This window comes from Alternaria atra (genome assembly GCF_907166805.1).
Source record: "Alternaria atra isolate CS162 genome assembly, contig: 37, whole genome shotgun sequence".
NCBI lineage: Eukaryota > Fungi > Ascomycota > Dothideomycetes > Pleosporales > Pleosporaceae > Alternaria > Alternaria atra.
In genome coordinates, this window is record NW_025091336.1 from 909,895 (window position 1) to 929,993 (window position 20,099).

At 51.2% G+C, this 20,099-nt stretch overlaps 4 protein-coding genes across 4 annotated transcripts; 2 read left to right on the plus strand and 2 right to left on the minus strand.

The window, feature by feature from the left end:
* Positions 1-2,783: 2,783 nt before the first annotated feature.
* ALTATR162_LOCUS12028 (uncharacterized protein) lies at positions 2,784-5,223 on the plus strand (the record flags this gene model as incomplete). Its single annotated transcript, XM_043319673.1, has 2 exons — positions 2,784-3,217; positions 3,270-5,223. 2 exons carry the CDS (start codon positions 2,784-2,786, stop codon positions 5,221-5,223), a joined length of 2,388 nt encoding a protein of 795 aa, XP_043175608.1.
* A 924-nt stretch (positions 5,224-6,147) lies between these two features.
* ALTATR162_LOCUS12029 (uncharacterized protein) lies at positions 6,148-10,295 on the minus strand (the record flags this gene model as incomplete). Its single annotated transcript, XM_043319674.1, has 2 exons — positions 6,148-10,165; positions 10,216-10,295. 2 exons carry the CDS (start codon positions 10,293-10,295, stop codon positions 6,148-6,150), a joined length of 4,098 nt encoding a protein of 1,365 aa, XP_043175609.1.
* Positions 10,296-14,180: 3,885 nt separating this feature from the next.
* On the plus strand, positions 14,181-15,530 carry ALTATR162_LOCUS12030 (uncharacterized protein; the record flags this gene model as incomplete). Its single annotated transcript, XM_043319675.1, has 4 exons — positions 14,181-14,289; positions 14,442-14,737; positions 14,792-15,142; positions 15,195-15,530. The coding sequence occupies 4 exons, from the start codon at positions 14,181-14,183 to the stop codon at positions 15,528-15,530; spliced, it is 1,092 nt and encodes a 363-aa protein (XP_043175610.1).
* Positions 15,531-15,671: 141 nt separating this feature from the next.
* On the minus strand, positions 15,672-18,895 carry ALTATR162_LOCUS12031 (uncharacterized protein; the record flags this gene model as incomplete). The annotated part of the gene is made up of 5 exons (XM_043319676.1): positions 15,672-16,154; positions 16,204-16,387; positions 16,514-16,728; positions 17,550-18,456; positions 18,504-18,895. The coding sequence occupies 5 exons, from the start codon at positions 18,893-18,895 to the stop codon at positions 15,672-15,674; spliced, it is 2,181 nt and encodes a 726-aa protein (XP_043175611.1).
* Between the last annotated feature and the right edge of the window lie 1,204 nt (positions 18,896-20,099).

The following is a 20,099-nucleotide window of genomic DNA, read 5'->3' on the forward strand; positions in this document are numbered from 1 at the left end:
TAAAAATCTCACGAAACGAAGTCGTCGCACGTTAGCAATCACTCCTTTTTCGCGTGCGATGGCAACTCCACGAACAAACGACAAAAACGCAAACGACGAACGTTTTAACGGCCTTTACCGTCGCAAAACCCCGGATTGATTGAAAACCCTTTACGATGCATACGAAGAATGATGCTACGAACGGTAGAGAAGACATTGTCATTAGTATAACAGATCAGATCCAGAACTTAAATCGGGCTCGCTGCCCATTTTTACCTATCCCCCCAACCATCGTCTATTCAAGAGGGCTCAGTACCTGTTTTTATCATTCCTCCCCTCTCCCACACCATCTATCCATGCAGACAGACGTTCTGCATCTCAGGTACAGCAAAAAGCATTTTTCATGAACATATGGGACTATGTTGTTGTTGTCGTTGTTTAGTTTCCTGTCGTTCTAAGTTTTTCTCCTCAAATTTGTAAGGTTGTTGCATGGAGACCTCGGATCGCTTTTTTTTAAGCCCGTTGGAAGAAGTTGCATCTAAGATTGGAGGTTGTACTTGTTATTTCTTGTCTGTCGTTCCTCCGCTTCGTTTTTTTTTATCATGTTCTTATCATCATAGTCTTTTGGATGGTGCTGGTGCCTGGTGCGACAGTCGTGTAATGGAAGGGTGAATTGATTATTTGTTCTGTTTCTTAGACGCGAGTTTCGATTTGACATGATTTTTTGACCACGTCTGTAATACTTGCAGTGTTCTGTTTCCACGAAGGTAGCCCAGATTTGGCCGGCCCCTTGGTCCGATGTATGCTGAAACTATGTGATGTGAGGAATGTGCCTATGGTAGTACCACACTGACGCCGACTGTGCCGCGGGCACTCATGTCAAGCGGGTACCAGTAATTGTAGCGTGGTCGTGTGGCTTGGAGGAAATCATCTTGGTTTCTCGACGTGAGACGACAGCTCTGATACGCCACCATCGCATTCACTCTCAGACAAGATAAATTACGCTTCAGAAAACTCCCTTCGCAATCTACCAGAGATCCCAATGCACCTCTGCTCGATATCGAGTTCCGACTTTCCTTGTTCCATTGTCAAGGTGCTGAATTCAGGTAGCTCTTCAGTATGGCCTGATCCAGCATCGTTAGCAACTGCGACAAGGTTTTCTTCTCTAGCCTTGTCAATGGGAGCCCGCTTGTTTGTCGTGACTGCAGTTCAGTGCCTTGTTTTCAACACATGCTACCACTTTGGCCCGGTCGTAATGGATACTCATGGCTGCTCTCGGCGCTACGGCATCACTGATCCCTGATACAGTCTTGTCATATCCCATCATGTATTGTATGATCCGGTTTGCACTCTCCCGATATCTAGGGAATCCCGGGTTTGTACAATAACGATACCGAGGTTACTATCCCTGACAACCATGTTCCACGTATCGAGCGTCCAAGTTTTGATTCGATCGTTTCTCCTATTTTGATAAAGTGCGTGCATTACATCTCAACAACCAATACCAATCAAGTTGTTCTAGCATGCTGGTACCTCTCGGAGAATATATCCGCACCATTCCCACGTAAATCACATCCCGCAACTCAACAAATGGTTTACCAAATCAAGTAGTTGCTAGAACATTCTATGTCAGTACCCCTGGCTTTATGGATTACTCGTGTCTTGCTGGACCACGATGAGTACACGCTGTTGATCGGTTAATATACGGAAAATCTGTTATAAGGTATTGCATTGGCGGAGGGGAGGTGGTGGGGGCCTTCTGCATGGGAACGCTCGACGCCGGAGTCGCCGCCTTGAAGGATTCCTCGTTCCATGGTGAATCTCGATGAACATGCGTTGTGATCGGCTGATATATGGGAAATCTATCGTAAAGCATCGGATTTCAGGACATTTCCCATCGTTCCACCTCAGACGGGCCGATTGAAAATCATGCAGGAGATCATGGGTCTACGTGGCTGGGGGGTTGGGATGACAAGATTTGACGCTTACATGTCGTCTGAAAAGTGCGTTGAGGTATTTCCCGAAATATGTATATTATGTGCATGTACTGCAGAAGCGGAGGACGACGTTAGCATAGTTCGACTGACAGGTCTCATACGACGCGGCGAGTCATGCTAGCCTGAGGCTAAGCGAATGACGCTGGCGGTGCGGTGAAGTCCACTGATCTCATCGTGAGCATTCATACGCGACAGTGCCGACGCTGCCTTGCACACTACCCAACCGCTTCTCTCAAGGTTCTCGGCGCATCTGAACACGTTGCGCATGCCTTTCGACATCGCCACTCTCCTATCTGCCTTCCCATTGGACGCCTGTACCCCAGATTTCTCCACCAAAAGTTAAACGATCAGACTCATCTTCCTCCGCCGAATGCCCGTCTGCCTCGCGACGCCCTTCCTAATCACCTCTCCGCTATCTTCCAGAACCGCCTTGTCCGACCTTTACATTTGCGCCCTTTGCTAGAACACCCTCCGATCCTTTGTTCGAGTCGACGAACTGTTTGGGAACAATCATCTGGTGGTGTGATAAAACTGCGACAACAAAACAACAATCTAGACTAGAGCGTCTACATAATCGTGACGAAATCGCGCATACCTGGGACTTATCCTCGGAGACCAGCGCTGACCCCGGGTGTTCATTTGCACTTTCCACAGCTTCGCGATTAGTACGAAACTGACAAGGCTGATACCGGCTTTCGAGGACATAGGAAGAATCTTTTCAAGCCGACGGGATCATCCGGATACGTACAGAAAAAGAGTCCCATCAAACTTTCTACCTTCCTTAGCCACACGAGGCGCGCGAACCACATGTCGAACCGCAAACGGCGCGCGCCGGGCGCTTCACCGCAGGCCCCAACTCAGACGTACCAGCACGACATCCCCGCGCCAACCGATCCTTACATGGACTGGAGCAACCCCACGGCAGGCGCAGACATGAACTTTACCGACCCGCCGCTATACGACAACTATGGCCAGAGCATGGGAGGTGGTCACAACCGGGTCGTGTCGCTAGACGGATACACTGACGGCACGGAGATGACGGGACAATTGGTACGGCGGAATACAAACCAGCAACTCGCTCCAGCGCCACGGCGGAATCAATGGGATGGATTTCCCAGTCCGACGCAACAGTGGGAAACCGTGGATGATGATGAGGAGCTGGAGCAGAAGGCGGCTATTGCGAAGAAGGATGCACAAGCGAAGCGGAAGCAAATTCCACCCTTTGTGCAAAAGTTGAGCAGGTGAGCACATTGAACTAATATGGCACTATCAGATCAGAACTGACGTTCATAGTTTCCTCGATAATAACAAGAACGAAAACCTCATTCGATGGTCGGACGACGGCAACTCTTTCATCGTGTTGGACGAAGACGAATTCGCGAGGACGTTGATACCCGAACTCTTCAAACACAACAATTACGCATCCTTCGTACGGCAACTGAACATGTACGGGTTCCACAAGAAGGTCGGACTGTCGGACAATTCTATGAAAGCCAGTGAAACCAAAGCGAAGGCACCTAGCGAGTACTACAACAAGTACTTCAAGCGCGGTCGCCAAGAGCTACTATGGCTAATTCAGAAGCCGAAGAATCCTGTCACTGGGCCCAAGCGGAAACGAGATGAAGAGAACAAGGGCGATAGCGATGATGACCGCAAGTACATTCAAGACACAGGAGGCGGAGGCTACGTCGAAGAGGTGGCTGTCAGAGGGAACGAGCAAATGGCCATGATCCCGCGATCCGAATACAACAGCTTGCGGGTCGAGGTCAGGGAGCTCCAACAGCAGCAGAAGCTCATCTCCAATGTTCTCACTCAGATCAAACGCCAAAATGAGGAGCTATATTCTCGAGCGACGTCTTTCCAAGCACTGCACGACCGCCACGAGAACTCTATCAACGCCATCTTGACGTTCCTCGCTACCTTCTACAATAGGAGTCTAGAGGGTAATGCGAACATGAACCTTGCGGACATGTTCCCAGCGGCGCGACAACAACCTCATGGCAATGTCGTGGACGTAGACGACTATCCCATACAAGAAGCGCACAAATCGCCTCAACTGCAGAGGAATAAAAAGCCCCTCGCGATCCTTCCAGCACCAGGTCCAAACCAACAGGACTATCTCGCTCCAACAACAACAGGCCGCGCCACAACCATGAGCCCAACAGCCCGACCACTCGCAAGTCCCATAACCCGACCTGGAAGCCGCCAATCGGTATTCCGCCCCTCAGTCTCCCTCAACCGCCAGCAATCACAGCCATCCTTCCCCCAACAAACCAGAGATAGCATAACTCCATCCCAAATCAAACCCGAACCTCCCTCCTCCACCACTCCACAACAACCCCCGCGATTTCCCGAAAACTCCGCCATAATGTCTGCCATCCAAAGCGCCAATGATGCCGCTGCAAACCACTCCGGCACCGCGAACAACCCCACACCCTCAGACTTTGACTACGCAGCCGCTTTGTCGAATTACCAAACTGCCGATGGCCACGTCCCACTCACGCCTCAACAACGAAATGATGTTCTCTCGCAGATTGTGAACAATGCAGGTGCGCAAAACACAAATAACGCGCTTACGAACCCGCATCCACCAGAGATGGACAGGTTGTTGGGCGACTTGGCACAGTATCAGGCTACACAGCAGCAGTTGGAGATGTTGCAGAAGTTGAGTGATCAGCAAAACTCCAAGATACAGAATATCCATGAGAGGATTCTACCACTGAGTCCAACGGGACAGATTTCGGGACTAGGCGAAGGCGGCGATGGCTACTTTGGTGGTGGAGATGCTGGACTGGGCGAGCCAGGAGGCTACGACCTCAACATGGATTCTTTTGTCAATGATGATGACTTCTTCACGGGAGATGCGAATCCAGGAGTCGTAGCATCATCGGAGCAAAAGGGTGGTGGTGTGGGGCAACAGGCAAACGGCGGTGTTACTACCAATGGCAGCGGCGGACTACCGGACTTTACCTTCGACACTAGTGCGCCGTTTGATGTCGACGACGATGGCGGCATCAATGGCGGTGGTGGCGAGTTCACCTTCCCAGACGATGTTGCGAATGGTATTGAGTCGTCAGCGGATTTACTCAACGTCAATGGAGGTGGAAACGAAGAGAATGTGAGGCCGGAGGGCGCCGCCGGCGCGAGTGGAGGTAGCAGTAATTCTACTAGCCCTGCTGCTACGGTTGAAGAGGTGGAAGATGAAACTAGAAGGGGCACTGGTAGTGCGAAGAGGAGGAGGAGGTAAAAGTTGCGGCATGGGATTGCGTAAGACTGTTACAGAGAGTGAGAGAGAGAGTGTGTGTGGAGTTTGTTAACGAAAGTTATGAATGGGGCATATTCGCGCTTGCGCACTACGCAGGCGTTTTTGGACAATGTTTACATAGTCCTGTTCTTTTCTTTTTCTTTTTTCTCACACACAGACTTGGCTCGAGTGGCTAGACTGGGTAGAGTATAAAGCCTGAAATATTAGATACCCCACTTCTTTCACTCTTGTCGTTGCTTCCCTTTTCCTCGTGTGACTATCATGGCAGATTGTTACTCGTTCTTTTTAACTTACATGTACCACGGCAAAAACTACAGCTCACGCTTTACAGACTTGTTCAGGGATGAGGAAGGATCATGTCGTGTGTCCCGGGGTCTCCTAGGTGTCCGCTTGTAGTCTATTTCTCTTTGGTTACATTTTATGAAATGGTTTTACCTACATTTAATTAGGTGGCTGACCTGGTAAATTTATACATCGCAGCTCCAATTCCATACTTGATGATACTGCGCTCAAGTGCTTTTACGAAAAGCTCCAGCAAACCTGAAGCCGCCACCCCAAGTTATAACCATAACAAAATATGAAAATAGAAGCGGCCCCCAACGCAACTTCATTCCCCCATAGCAACGAAAAGGGTGGAAACGATGGGTTTGGGGTGGAGATATACGCGGAGAACGGAGTCTCTTTCTGAAGCGCAAAAGGGGGAGTAGTGGACCAAGACGAATAAAACCAAATGGAGGACAAGAAAAGAGGAGCCTTCCCCGACCATCTTACGAAAGATAGAATAATATCAGAACTCCATAGGATATCTATTCGTCGATCCGCAAAAAAATAAAAACAACACCTCGGTATCCACTTTTATATGTACAATACTCTCTTTCCAACACAATTGACACAATCAATCTCCCACTACATCCTCATGCTCTCCTGTATAATCTTATACTCCTTCCTCTTCTTCTGCATGCCCTTGCCACCAAACTTCACCTTCGCAACTCCAATCCACTTGCTCAAACCAGGAAACAGCATTTTCTCGCCCAGGTACGCCATGGCAAAATTGCCTAGTCCCAACGCCAAGATAAACACCTTGAACGGCGTATCCAGATAAGTCAACTCCATAGCCGACATGACCCACGCCGCGGGGTCAAACAGCATGTACAAAGTAATAGCCAGCGTAACGAAAATTGTCGTTACAAACGGCAGGTTGCGGGACATGGGTTCGCGATATGGTTTCCCCACGCTGAGTACGACGGCGGAGAAGATATACTGGAAACATGATGTGAGGAAGAGCGCCGTGTTCTGCGAGTTGAGCGAGTTGCTGTGGTTCGGGTCGATGACGGGGGCCATGTACCATTCCTGTTTCTGGACGTAGATGAATGCCACAAACTGGACGATGATGCAAAGCACCATCTGGCCCAGAAGCGGCGTAAGGACTTTTCTGGAAACCAAGTTGGCGGTGGGTCGTTTGCGGCTTAGAATGGGGTAAGCGCCAGACCAGCCCATGAAGATGGCGATAGGCAGGATGAGCAAAAGGTCGATGAAGAGGAACTGGAAGTCGCCGAGGTTGGATGCGCTGGCGTAGAGGAAGGATACGGAGCAGAATTGAATCGCGCTGTACAGGGACATGTACTTGAAGCAGCTGAAACTCGTGACAAGCGCAGCGCGACCTTCCTTGATAACCTGTGGGACACAGCTGATATCGAACTGGCGCGAGGTAAAAGGCGCAGCGACCGAGGCTTCGGCTTCACTGAGAGAAATGCCTACATCTGCTGCTTTGAGGGCACCACAGTCGTTTGCGCCGTCGCCGCAGAAGCCGACGCAGTAGTCGATACTTTGCAGTTTCTCAACCAATTCGTGCTTTTCGTCGGGCGACATGCGGGCGAAGACTTGGCCGCAGACGAGCATTTCCCGGAGGACGGATTCTGAAGCGAAGTCAACGATCCAGCGGAAGACGTCGCCGGAGACGGCTAGGCTGTAGTTGCGGAGGTTGGAGATGTCGTAGGGGAGAGATACGTCGGCTTCTGGTGGTGGGGGTAGGGGTTTGAGGGTGTTGTCGTCGAGCTTGAAGACGGGGTCGTCTACGCTTTCCCAGCTGAGCTTTGATAACGCTGTACGAGAATCGCCCTCTTCGAAGTGTGGTACGAAGCAGTGGGCTGTCTTGTTAATGAGACCACACTCGCGGGCTACGCTGATAGCAGTGAGGATGTTGTCACCAGTGCACATGACCTTGCGAATGTTGGCGCGTTCGAGCTCTTCAATAACCGGTGCTGTGCTGTCCTTGAGCTTATTCTCAAAGATGATGAAACCGACAAAGTCCAGGTCGCTCTCTGCCTCCTCACGCCTCATCTTTTGAGTCTTGAGCCAGTTGAGTTTGGGAATAGTCTTGGTAGCGCAGGCGATGACACGGAATCCGCGGTGGGTGTAGAAGGCTAGAAGCTCCTCATAGTCGGTCGGGAAGCTTCCAGGTCGGCAGATCTCCTTCATGACTTCGGGCGCGCCCTTGACGTATACCTGTCCGCTCTTGGAACCGAATTGTCGAACGATGACACTAGCCCTTCGTAGCTGGGAGACGAACTCGAAAGCCTTCAATACACCGAGCTCGACTTGCTTCCTGTTGGCGTCGTCTTCAACGTCGTCAACATCATACTCTCGGCCCGGTGGCGGTCGAGCAACAGACGGCGAAAGCTTCTGCTCGTCATCGTCACCACCGTTGCCAGCCTTCTGCTCTCCTTCCTCGTAACTCCAGCCAGTAAAGTCGAACATCTTGACATCGAGTGGGTCCCCTACTAGCTCATCGTCGATCTTACGGAGTGAGTGACAAGTAGCCATAGTGTATAGGATCGTCTTGTGAGCGAGGTACTCCACAGTTGGGTCGCGGTCATGCTGGGATGCAGGGAGGATGTCATAAGCGTCTGGAAGCAGCTCGCTGAACCTGTTCCTCGGTCGCTCAACCACGCGAACTCCCAAAACATCGAGACCCTCCTCAGTGAGCGTTCCAGTCTTGTCAAAGCAGACTACATCCAGCTTGCCACCTACGTTGACTCGCTGTGGACTGATACAAAAGATCTGCTTCTGCTTCAAGCGCGATAGGGCGAAGCTAGTACCGATAGTGAGAGTAGCTGGGAGCGCAGGAGGAACGACAATAGTGATGAGATCGAGAGCTCGCACGACAATCAAGTGCCATGCGAGACCCAGATGCACAAAGTTGATGAAAGATGCGACGAATCCAATCATAGCAATGAATGCCATGACGGAGATGTACCGGAAAGAGTCGCGATAGAATTTGAATCCTGACGGCTTAGGGAAGAGCATGGATCGGACCAACGCGCCCTTGGTAGTATTGAAACCAGTGCGAACAACCATGGCCAACGCAGCAGCTTCGTCATCAACGTGGTCTTCATGTGGTCTGCGAGCGCGGATAATCTTGGTTCCACTGAACAACATGTGTCGTGCAACTTCGGGATGGACTGCCGATGCACTGAGGTCTAGCAGGTCCAGGGCCTGGTTCGACATGGGCATCTTGGAAACAGGGATCGACTCGCCAGTCAGCATACTTTCGTTAACGATACAGTCTCCGGAGAGCAGCAGACTGTCGCATGGGAATAGTGCAAGGGAAGGGTCGGTGACTTCGTAGACATCTCCAGGTACGAGCTCGGCAGAGTCGACGTGGGTCCAGAAACCGCTGCGTAGTACACGAATATCGCATTCGAACTTTGAAACCTCGCGTAGTCTCTTCATGGAAGCCTTTGTTTCGATAAGTGTGGTGACGATACTGACAGCCGATATGATGAAAATGGCACAGGCGTAGTAGTAGTACTCGTCCATGGACCAAAGGATCAGACTGGCAATTTGGAAGACATAGAAAGGGTGGAAGACCTCATCAACCAAGAGCTGACCGATAGTCTTCTCGGCGATGTCGATGACGTTCTTTCCGAATACGAGTTCGCGGTAGTCTCGTTCATCGTTGTCCAGACCCTCGCGGAGAGCTGAGACTTCTGTCCAGGTGGGATCCTTCCAGGTGTTGGCGAGCACGAACTTGTCCTTGATGGGGTGGTATACAAAGCGGATATAGCGGTAGTCCAGGCATCTCAACTCTCCGATGAGCGGGTCATCTTCTTCATCCCATTCCCTTGGTCGTCCCTTTTCAGGGTCGCCAAATACGGTGGATAGCGAACGCCCATAGGTTTGCTTGCTGACATGTTGTACCGCAAACTCTCCCCATTGGTTCTCGGTGACGATCCAGTCGCACTCCTTGAGTGGTGTGGTTTTTCCAATTATCGCAACCCTCCATCGTGGCAGCCATCTGAACAGAAGCCAGCCGAGACCCAGAGTCGCGATACATAGGAGCGCATACAGCGCATAGCCGAAGGGGGATGTTTTGAAGCCGGCGATGACGATGGTCAGATCCTCGGTCATGATGTAGATCTTCTGGTTCGACCTGCGCCCTCTCCAGTCGATGCCCGAGCCTGCACTGCCTGCCGAAGAATGCCTCCGCAATAGTGGTCTCTCAGATGATTTCCTGCTGCCACTCGATTTTCGCCGCGATGGTGAGGGTGAATGCGACGACTGTGACGATACGCCCGCCTCGAGGTCCTCCAATTCTGACACAGTATATCCGTTGTTGTACGTGCTGTCTCCATCTTCCAATATCGCGCTATCCTCATCCTCACCCTCTGAATCCTGCTCTTCATCATAGAATGCGAAGCTCGTCAAACTTGCGCTCGAATCGGCGCGCGACCGTCGGTGGCGGAACCCGGATACGCTCGTGGGGACGCTTTCGCTCATGGGACCGGAGAAGACCTGGATTTTCGGCGTCAGCTGCTGGCCAGGCTTCCTTCCACGAGGATTGTAGGAAGGGCGGGAAGGAGGCATGGGTGCGAGTTCGAATACCTCATCTTGGGCCATCTCGACATCTTCCATGAAGCTTGCCCTGGTCCTAATTAGTCGCGCCTTGGGCTGAGTTGGCCGAATCACACGTACTCGCTCAGGTGGGAGCCACGGCGGTACATGGCGCTCATTCTCCGCGGTCGCCGCCTCTCGGGGCTCTCGTTGTCTGTCATGGCGGTTTTTGGCGTGTCTCGTGGTTGGCTATCGGGCCATGGTTTTGAGTTGTGAGACACGAAGTTTTCCTGTCGCGTCGCTTTGGGCGAGCGAGATAGGCCGTGCTGCGGTATGACGTTCGAGCTAGTCAGGGATCCGCCTCCGTTCCTGGTGCTTCCATCCCGACTTAACATCAACAGCAATGATGAATCCACCCAGACAATACAGATACCGTACTGAATAAAGCCCGTGTAACGGCATGTTAACAAACAAACAAAAACTAGTAAGAAGGTGCTAACCGCATTATTATGCCGCCACAGCATCCTATAAGTGATTTCGATGATTGGCTTAGCTACACCATTTACGCAGCCTCGCAGGATGCAGCTCGTTTCAGGAGTGCTGCAGCCTGCTCGTCTATCTATCCTATCGTTCGTTTTTCTCTTGCACCTCTTCTCGCATTATTCATTCAATAGCTCCTCGACTCTATGGCTCTTTCCGATGATTGCACCGTCCGCAGGCACGTGTATGAAGTACTCGATGGCCCCGAACACATCAGGTTGATCGCGCTGCACCCAGCTTCGTCCAAAGACGCACCTCTACGAATCAACTTCCTTTCTTCTACATTCGAGGACTTCGAAGGACGTTACGACGCTGTATCATATACGTGGGGCAATCCAATTCGAACGTTCGCTCTACATATCGACGATGGCACACAAGTGCGTGTCACAGAGAATCTTGATCGCGCGCTGCGGTATTTGCGCTATAAAGATCGAGAACGAGTACTTTGGGCCGATGCTGCGAGCATCAATCAGGATGACGATAAGGAAAAAGAAGTTCAGATTCCTTTGATGGTGAAGGTCTTTCGGGGCGCTCGAAAAGTGATGGCGTGTCTCGATCCAGGCGGAGATACTACAATCGAACAAAGAGGCATGCGGACAATGGACCATCTATCTCGAGCATCCAAGACCCAAAAGAAGGAATTATACGTTGACTTCGGCGAAGTTCTATTGTTCTTGAACCTCCCCTGGTTTAACAGACTCTGGATTATACAGGAGATAGTATTCAGTCTGGAGGTCCGCTTGATATGTGGGGAAACAGAACTCCCGTTTTCCCGATTCATTGCTGCGCTGTCGTTTGTGGAAGCTTGCCTTGGTCGTTCCTCATCTAACCCTGCTATGAGGGCAAGAATGGAAAGCATTGCGGAGATCAGAGACCTCTGGAAACGCTACTCGCTTTTGTACTCGATAGACCACTACCAAACCAAAGCCGTCCAGATCTTACAGTTGGTAGAAAAATTTGCATCATACGAGTGCACAGATCCACGGGATCGTATATACGCTTTGTATAGCATGGCAACCAACGTACGACCACGGGAAATTTTGTCTCAAACAGCATACGATCGGTCATCGCCAAAGGACTGTATTGTGTTTCTGAATATCGACTACTCGCTGGATGTTAGGGAAACCTACAAGGCCTTCGCACTTGCTTGCTTGAGCAGAATAAACATGGCGCCTGTGATCTGGAGAGCCGTATTTTCCCGACAACACTCAGTTCGACCGGTCAGTTGGCCTTCTTGGGTACCAGATTGGCGGGTCGCACCACAAAACACGCCGATCCCTAACGGCCTGGACTTTGATTCATACCTGGCTGTGGCCAGCTCTACGGAAAGGGGCATTCGCACACAAGTCCGAACTCTTAGATATTTCCTGGACAAACATGACAAACAGCTCTATACTATCGAATCGAGGACGTCAAGAGCAGTAGACGATCCTGGGGTTACATTCGAGTCGCAACTGTTGCAAATGTATACACTGCTCCAGAAGTCGAAGACTGTAGAGGAATCGAATAATCTTGTTGGTACACTAAAATCGGCTCCCCAAAAGCTCGACACTAGGAAGTTTCCGAACCTTCTCGTTCATATGATTCGAATATTTATGTTGGCGTGTGACGATGAGGATGTTGTCTCTGTTTCTGAGTGGGATCCTTGTAAAGAAATTGACGTCGATTCTAAGCTGGATTTGGGTTCTAGCTGGGGGTTGGAAGAAATGAATCCTGACGATGAGGATTCTGACGATATCCGTGTCTTCCGAGAGCTCAATCAGCATCTAGCTAGCATGACGATAGTATCTGCAGGAGAAGACTCACTACCAATCTCGACGTCCCCATCTGCCCAATGTCGAGATCTAATCGACAAGTTGGGCCAAAACTCGAGGGATACTGCGAGCCTGTTTTGCTTCCACGACCCAGGTACTCGGTTAAAATCCGTCGGTTACGGGAATGTGGCACTTGAGGTCGGTGATCACATCCTGCCTGTGGGAAATCTATACAAAAGTTTTCGATATCGAGGACTGATCGGGGTAATGATACTTCGACGTGTAATTTTAACTCAAGAGTCAAGTGGCGAAGACCCGGTTTATCGGCTTGTTGGCAGTGGTTGCATTTTTGATCCAACCTTGTTGCTACTGCGAATCACAGCGAAAGCACACAACGTCGATATGACTCTAGAGTACGCCTCTTCTATTGGATGCCAATCAGTTTATCCGCGATTACATTTGGTGTAGAACACTCTTGGACAACGCTCGCAAGGTACGTCCCCACATCACATCCTATCCCACCAACATCCCCCCCAAGCCCCTATCTTATCCCTAATAACGCCTCAGTATCAATTGGCATATCCTGTATACTCTTGATAGTCCACAGCGGAAGCATAATAAGCCTAGAGCGCTGCGCACCTGGTTTGGATGAACATTAAAAAATATCTGAGCATGGTAGACTTGTAAGAGAATCGTGGGTGTTTCAAGCATATGGAGATGATCTTGTCAGGCTAAGAGGCAACCGCCACTTTGACTGGAGATGAACGAAACGAAGTATCAGACCTCTTCAGTTTGTACAATCCCTTACTCCACAATTCCGATGTCATGTTGGGTCTTGCTATGAGTGTGACCAGCCGAAGCGCGAGCTTCAAGTAAGGCTGCACGAACGCATCTTATCAAAATGAAGTCATTGCAAGTGTCTAGAGTGTTGCAAGCGATGCATTCGACATGATGTGTGTGTGACTGAGTGATGCGGAGGGTTGAGGACGCGTTCGTGTCGATCACGTCGCTAAAGTCTGCGTCCCCCTGCCTCCCCACATAACTGCACCGTGTCTTCCTATCCCAACATACATAACACACCGCAGCCTCATCACGGGGCACATACGAGCGCTGTATCCTTGATTGATACGCGATTATCCCGGCTCATCACTTACCGATCATCGGCGCCGCCGCAATGATGGGTCAAAGACAAGGCTGGAATGGCGGAGCAACATGATGGTATTCATTGGCCAGGCAGCCCTCTTTTCCCTAATCGTCTTGGTGAGTTTCTGCCACATAGGCACGAGGTTATGATCTGCAGCAAGACTGCACTCGAATTGGAAGTCATCATCAGAATACAGCTGGACAACTGGAAGTCATCATCAAGATACAGTTAGGCAACATGTCTAGATGCAAGCCACATTTACTAGCTGACCCCAAAAGAGGTTGGCATAGGCGAGACCGAACCGGCACTCCAGCTCTCCACGATCTACCACGGGACTTCTGACCAGGATCCCATGCATGCAGTAACTGTGCCTGGGGAGTTGGCATCCAGATTCAAGCCCAAAAGTCTCATTTTGGTTTTCCTAGATCCACACCGTTAATTTCCTCAAGCCACGGCGTGGAGCCTCGATGCTGGCTGGTTCAAGATGCAACATTGCAAGGCTGTCAATGCATATCCATTCTATTGCTTGCTGCTCTAGGGATGGCACACGTCGAAAACATTCGTGATGGTCAAAGGTTAGGGCAGTATCGCGTATTTAATGTGCCAGCTCTCTACCAATTCTTCAATACTGTTGTTCACTCCAGCTTTCTCCTTCATTCGCTGCAGCAATGGTTCACTTCAAGCCCACCAGCGTACTGCTTGCTGTTGCGTCCCTCATCACCAAGAACGTTGTCGCTGAGGAAGCCCATGCTCTTGAAGTGTTCCCAGAATTGAAGGGTACAGGCCCATTTGAGATTGCTTACTAGGACCCGGAGACACACAAAGTGGTTGCCGAGCACGTTGACGAGCACGGAGAGAGTCCTTTTGAGAAGCGTTCCTGTAATTAAAGCTCCAATCATTCTCGTATCCACTGCTGATTGTTGCATTAGCACCGATCAATCAAGATCTTATCGCGAAGCTACTGAGGAACCACAACGGGTATGGCTTCTGCAAAGGCTTTTGCCCGGTATACCAGCCGCCGAAGCCTGTGACAAAGACCGAGCTCAAGACGTCTACAAAACTTGTGACTGTTACGACTTCGATCGTTCCAGCACCAACCACCATAACCCTGACGAGGACCGGAGGAGCACCAGCAGACTCCACGGTGCTGCAGACGACTGTGGTCTCGGAGACGGGAACAGTGACTTTCACCGGTGCGCCTAGCACAGTCTCAGATGTCCAAACTGTAAGTTCTCAGCACCTCATTCGTTGAGGCTTCAAACCTGACCATGACTTCCAGATCACCGTCATCTCATCAGCTACCGTAGTCCTTACAGAATCATCCACCCTCGGCTTTCCCAGTGCTCCAACTTTCGTGGCTCGTCACGTTAACCCGCCATCGTGGCTGAAGGGCGTGGCCGACAACCTGATCTGTCCAGCATGTACCAAAGTCTGGCCTGCACCTCCAGCAAAGACCGTGTCCATTTGTAAGACAACGACTGTAACAAAGACGCAAACTCGAACTGCCACGGCCGCTCGCACGACGGCTACCACCACTGTTAGCGTTACTCCGACGGCGAAGATCGTGACAGCAATCATCTCCACAACGCTTACCCTCACTGACTCCACTACTGTAACACCCACCATCACTGTACGTACCCCTTCACACCGATTATGAAAGACAGCTAGCTAAACCCCCACAGGAAACATCTACCGCTACCACCGTCATCGCCACCACCGTCACTAGCACAACAACACAAACGCTCTGCCCTCAGCAAACAGCCGGAATTTCCGGCATTTCAGTTGTCCAGCCTGGTCACCTGAAGAATACCGGCAGCAAAAGCCCCACAGAGTGCTGTCTGGCTTGCTTCGGTGATCCACAGGGCTGCACCCGGTGGGCATACCTAGGCACGAACTTCTGCTTCTACGCTGTCCCGGACTCAGGATTGGGGGCATCAAGCGAGCTATGCCCGAATGGGAAGGGCAATGCTGAGCTTATGACCGGCGGTCCGTCAAATCTCGCCGGTGGGCCGGGATAGTGTGCGGTGTAGCTTGGTCACAAATAGCTGTTGTTTGTGAAATGAGTTGATTGATAAATGCGAATATTGACCCAGTGGCACAGACGCCACGCCTATCATGACTCGTCCGTCAGTATCATCTGGGGACTCCATTTCCACCCTTCAAACCCCCATCTTTGCCCTAACAAACGCCTCGGTATCATCAAGTACCTCCTGTACACTCTTGATAGTACCCGGCGGAAACCCAATAAAGCCATGCGGTGCCCCATGATAAATCTTCACCACACTCTCATTCCCCCACATCCCCCACTTGGCTCCCATCATCACACTATCATCCAAAAGCGGATCCTCACTCCCACACGTAAAAAGCGCAGGCGGCAACTTCTTGCCCCTCAAGTCCGCCCAGAAGGGACTTATGCTGGGATCACGGCGCTGGGCCTCCGTTGTGTTGGGAAGTAGCGCGTCGATGTAGGATTTCATCACGTTGTAGTCGATTACGAGATGCGTTTCGTGATGGAGCACGTGAGGAAGGAAGGAAGACATGTCGTAGCAGCCGAAATGGAGGAGCAGGCCTTTGAATGCGAAGCTGGGCATGGTTTCTAGAAGGTGGAAAGCAACGAGACAGGCGAGATGGCCGCCGGCAGACTGTGAGGGTGATTAGTAGGAGGATGGAGAAGAGAAAGGGGATATATACCTCGCCACCAGTGAACATGAGTTCTCCGCCGAAAACTTCAGGGCCATTTTTGACTAGCCATTCTGCAGCGTCGTAGCAATCTTCTGCGCCTGCGGGCCAGGGGTCTTCGGGTGCGAGACGGTAACCGATTGATACGACTGTTAATCCGAAGTGATCGGCCTGGTATTTTAGGTAGGGGTCTTGACTAGGAAACATCAGTCGCCATTCACTATTCCCAGTATCCCTGTACTCCTACTCAACTCCAATCACGTTCACCTACGACCACATCTCATATCCCAAGAATTACAGAAATGTTAAGAAACAAACTTACTAAGCCTCACTCATCAACACCCACCCCCCACCATGGATATGCATATGTATCCCCTTGCTCTTCACTCCCCCACTTGGTTTGAAGACACGATATGGGATTTCTCTTCCGGCTTCTCTTGAAGGGAGGGAGCCGTTCACACCCTCTGGTAGAACGACGGGCTTAGCGAGGGGCGTTTTGCCTTCCCATCGCATTTGGCGGTACGTTGGTGCTCCGACCTGGGGCCGGTTAGGGTTGAGCGGGAAGAAAGAGGAGGAGAGGCCGGGGATAGATGGATATAGAGGGAGAGAGGGTTCTTGGATTGGAGGAAGGACATACCTCATACCATCTCGGTCCATCAGCCCAAATCTTAATCAACTTTTCGTTAAACTCCAGTGTTTGTTTGTCGATTGTACTGCGGTCGAATTTCGACGCAGGGATTGTGAGGTCTGATTGCAATGACATGACTGCTATTTCTCCTTTGTCTCCCTGCTCTTTCGGATCTGCGTCGTCAAGTCTAGTTTCAGGTTTTGTTCAATAGCGAAGATGTAGGAAATTAAGAGACGCGGGTTGCAAAGCAAGTATATACGAAGATACGGTACAATTGCGATTGTTACGTTGCATGTCACATCGGGCCATACACACCTACCTAGCTGGAATAGATACGAAGGTGGGGGCGGGGTATAACTGCCATAACGGCCGCAGGCCATGTATAGGCCATTAGTTCCTCTCTTGTGGTTGGGTGAATTGCTCGTTTTATCTCCGAAGTATGTACGGTACCTGCATTTTCGGGTTACTGTTTCGGATGACTCCGGATGGTTACGGTGTTGACGGGATATCGGGATAAGATATGGAGTCGAGGTGAAGTGGCCGGTATCGGCGTTGTGTTGGACATTATGCCGACGGCATAGATTGTACACATACAAGCAGAAAACACGACCCTTGATCCTACCATCTGAAGAATCGATATAGATGTATTCAGTTATTAATAAAACCAAGTAGACTACCGCGCAGGTTTCGATTGCAACCTCCCCGTCGACATAGCCGTATGCCCACTAACCTGTCCTCCCTTGACTCTCCGTCTCGCCTGGCGCTCATCTCGAACAAACAGCGATTTGGCTACCGAAACTGCAATTGCCGCCGTTCGGAAGGGATACATGGCGATGTTCCAAGTAACGTGCAGCATGTAGCTGATGGTACTAGCGATCCAGCTCAGTGTCATGGCAACCACCCCAGGTCGCTGACCGGTCCTAGCAGCCGCGGCAGCCAGGGCGAGTGCGTCTTTCAGTCTAGCCTCTAGGTCTTGGAAGCGTGCTTCGATTTGTAAAGACTGCGCCATGTGTCTTTTTTCGTAGCGCCTAACTGCGCGATTCAGAGCGTCAAGTTGCAGTTGGGTTGTTTGTCGGACTTCAGCGCTGAGCTTCTCTACATCCACTTCTTTATTGTTGCTGTTGGCGGATGGAGCGCCATCAATTCGACCTTCTAGTTCTGATATCCGTTGTGAGAGCTGTTGTGCGTCTGTTGCCCGAACGGGTTCTCTTGGAGCTTCTCGGACGATGCGCTGGAGGTGTAGGATTCGCTCTGTCCGCATTTTGATCAGGCGATTAACAGGTGGTACTTCTGCGATGAGGAGAAAGATGCTAAGGTTCGCGTCGGATACTATGCCTTCGGCACGCATGAGCTGGCCTCGAATGGTGTGCATGAGAAGGGCGCCGAGTAGGGGACCTAGGAAGCAGCCAACGAATGCTAGCATCTCCGAGCGCTTCAAGGCTTCACGGGCCTCTTTCTGCGCTCGCGAGGCAGGCGCGTCAGTTGTGGTGTTGAGCTTTGGATCCTGCGACTCCCGTACGGGATCCTCGATACTTTCTAGCGCATCCTCATCTTCCTCAAGTATCGTGTCATCGTATGTCGCGTCGTCCACATCGTCATTTAGGTATCGTCGTTGCTGTGCTTCGTGGTACCAGTCCCTGCATCGCGTCAGCTGTGAATCTCACCCGCGTTTGCTGCAACTCACCATGGCACCTTGACACTCCAATGTAGGAACCACCCCGCCAGTACCAATATCAACATGTCTGTAGCGACGTCGGCGCCATTGTCTACCGTCAACCCAATGATGGCTGGTACAACGGCAGCCACGACAGGCAGTACGATCCATCGTGACGGCTCATCCGAAGACGCGTGTCTGTCGATGTCATTCTTCCCACTCGCTCTTAGAAGATTGTCGCTGGAGGATCGCAAAGAATAACGCGAGTCAGAGAGGTCAGAAACGAGTGAACTGCGGCGTCGAGAGAGTGCCGTAGGTGGGGTAGAAGGTCGCGCACCCTCAGCAAACGTGGCCGCGCGGTTCACCATCCTCTGGCGAAGTTGAGGGTGAATGTCTCGTCCATCGGCCGGCGTAGTATCCATGACGGACCTCCGGCAACCGGTTGGCGCCTGAAGAAGCAACGTGGAGGACAGCGTTGTCGATCGATGCCTAGACGTCGCTTCAAGAAGGCGCAACGTGACAGAGATGCGAATCACCTGATCGCGATGGTTGCAGGCGCTGTGGGAGCATCGCTGAGGCTCTGGTGACGCTCACATGTACTAACTCAACGGTCGTGTGCCGTAGTGGAAGACGCCTCGGAGCGAGTCGTTGGTCTTACGTCATGGCTTGTTTGGGTCAACTGTAGAGCTGGGGCCCTCTCTGAACTTCCTCACTCCATGCGCTATGGCCTAGCCTTCCACAGATTGGAAGTAACTCGTCTGGGACTTTTTCTAGGGCCCGTCAGCTGATATTGATCGTACCCCGTATCTCCGGCCTTGCAGACCGTGGAAACCATATTGTTCATGTAGCGGCCCTTACTGCTTTGCACCCCAGCTTTTCATACAGGGGCTGGAGAGACGACAAAACGCTGCAGAGACTCGCGCATGCCTGATGGGTAATGTTTCATTTGATGAATACAAGCTCTTGTAGTTTCTCGATTCCCGGTGCCTCTTGCCTGAATGCGACGATCTATCGCACAGCTTCTTGTCCACCAACACGAGCTTTCGGACTCCGATTGCAACAGATACACACAAAACTTGGAGGTTCAACACCGATTGCTGGACACATGTCACTGTAGGGCAGGATAATCTGGATAAATCTGCCACGTACAACCCGACCTGCAACCATGCCACAGGTGCGGGGACTCAACACCTCGTTTCCCACGACTCCTTCTCTATTGCTCTCTTACTTATCACAGACATGTCTCGTCTCCCTCTCTCTTTGGCTTTCTATTCAGAATTCGTCTTTTCGCTGTCTTTTTCTATTCAGACCCAAATACGGAATGGTGAGAGTCTCAGCACCATCAACACCCTCGCCATACCGCAACCAGATATCGCGATCACTAGACAGCGCCGTGCCGAAGCGACGGATCAGCTTGTTTCAGAAAGACTGTGATTCAAGTTGGCGAGCGCAATAAGAAGGATGCTATTTGAGCGGCAGGCTGGCTTTCACCACTCAAGTGAACGTAAGTCGAGCAAAAGATACTATTGAGCCGTATTGAAGCTTGAGACATCCATCCGTCCTATTGCGGTTTTCGATACAATCGGTCGCAACATGGGGTGATGGTGTCCACAAGGCTGCTTGTCG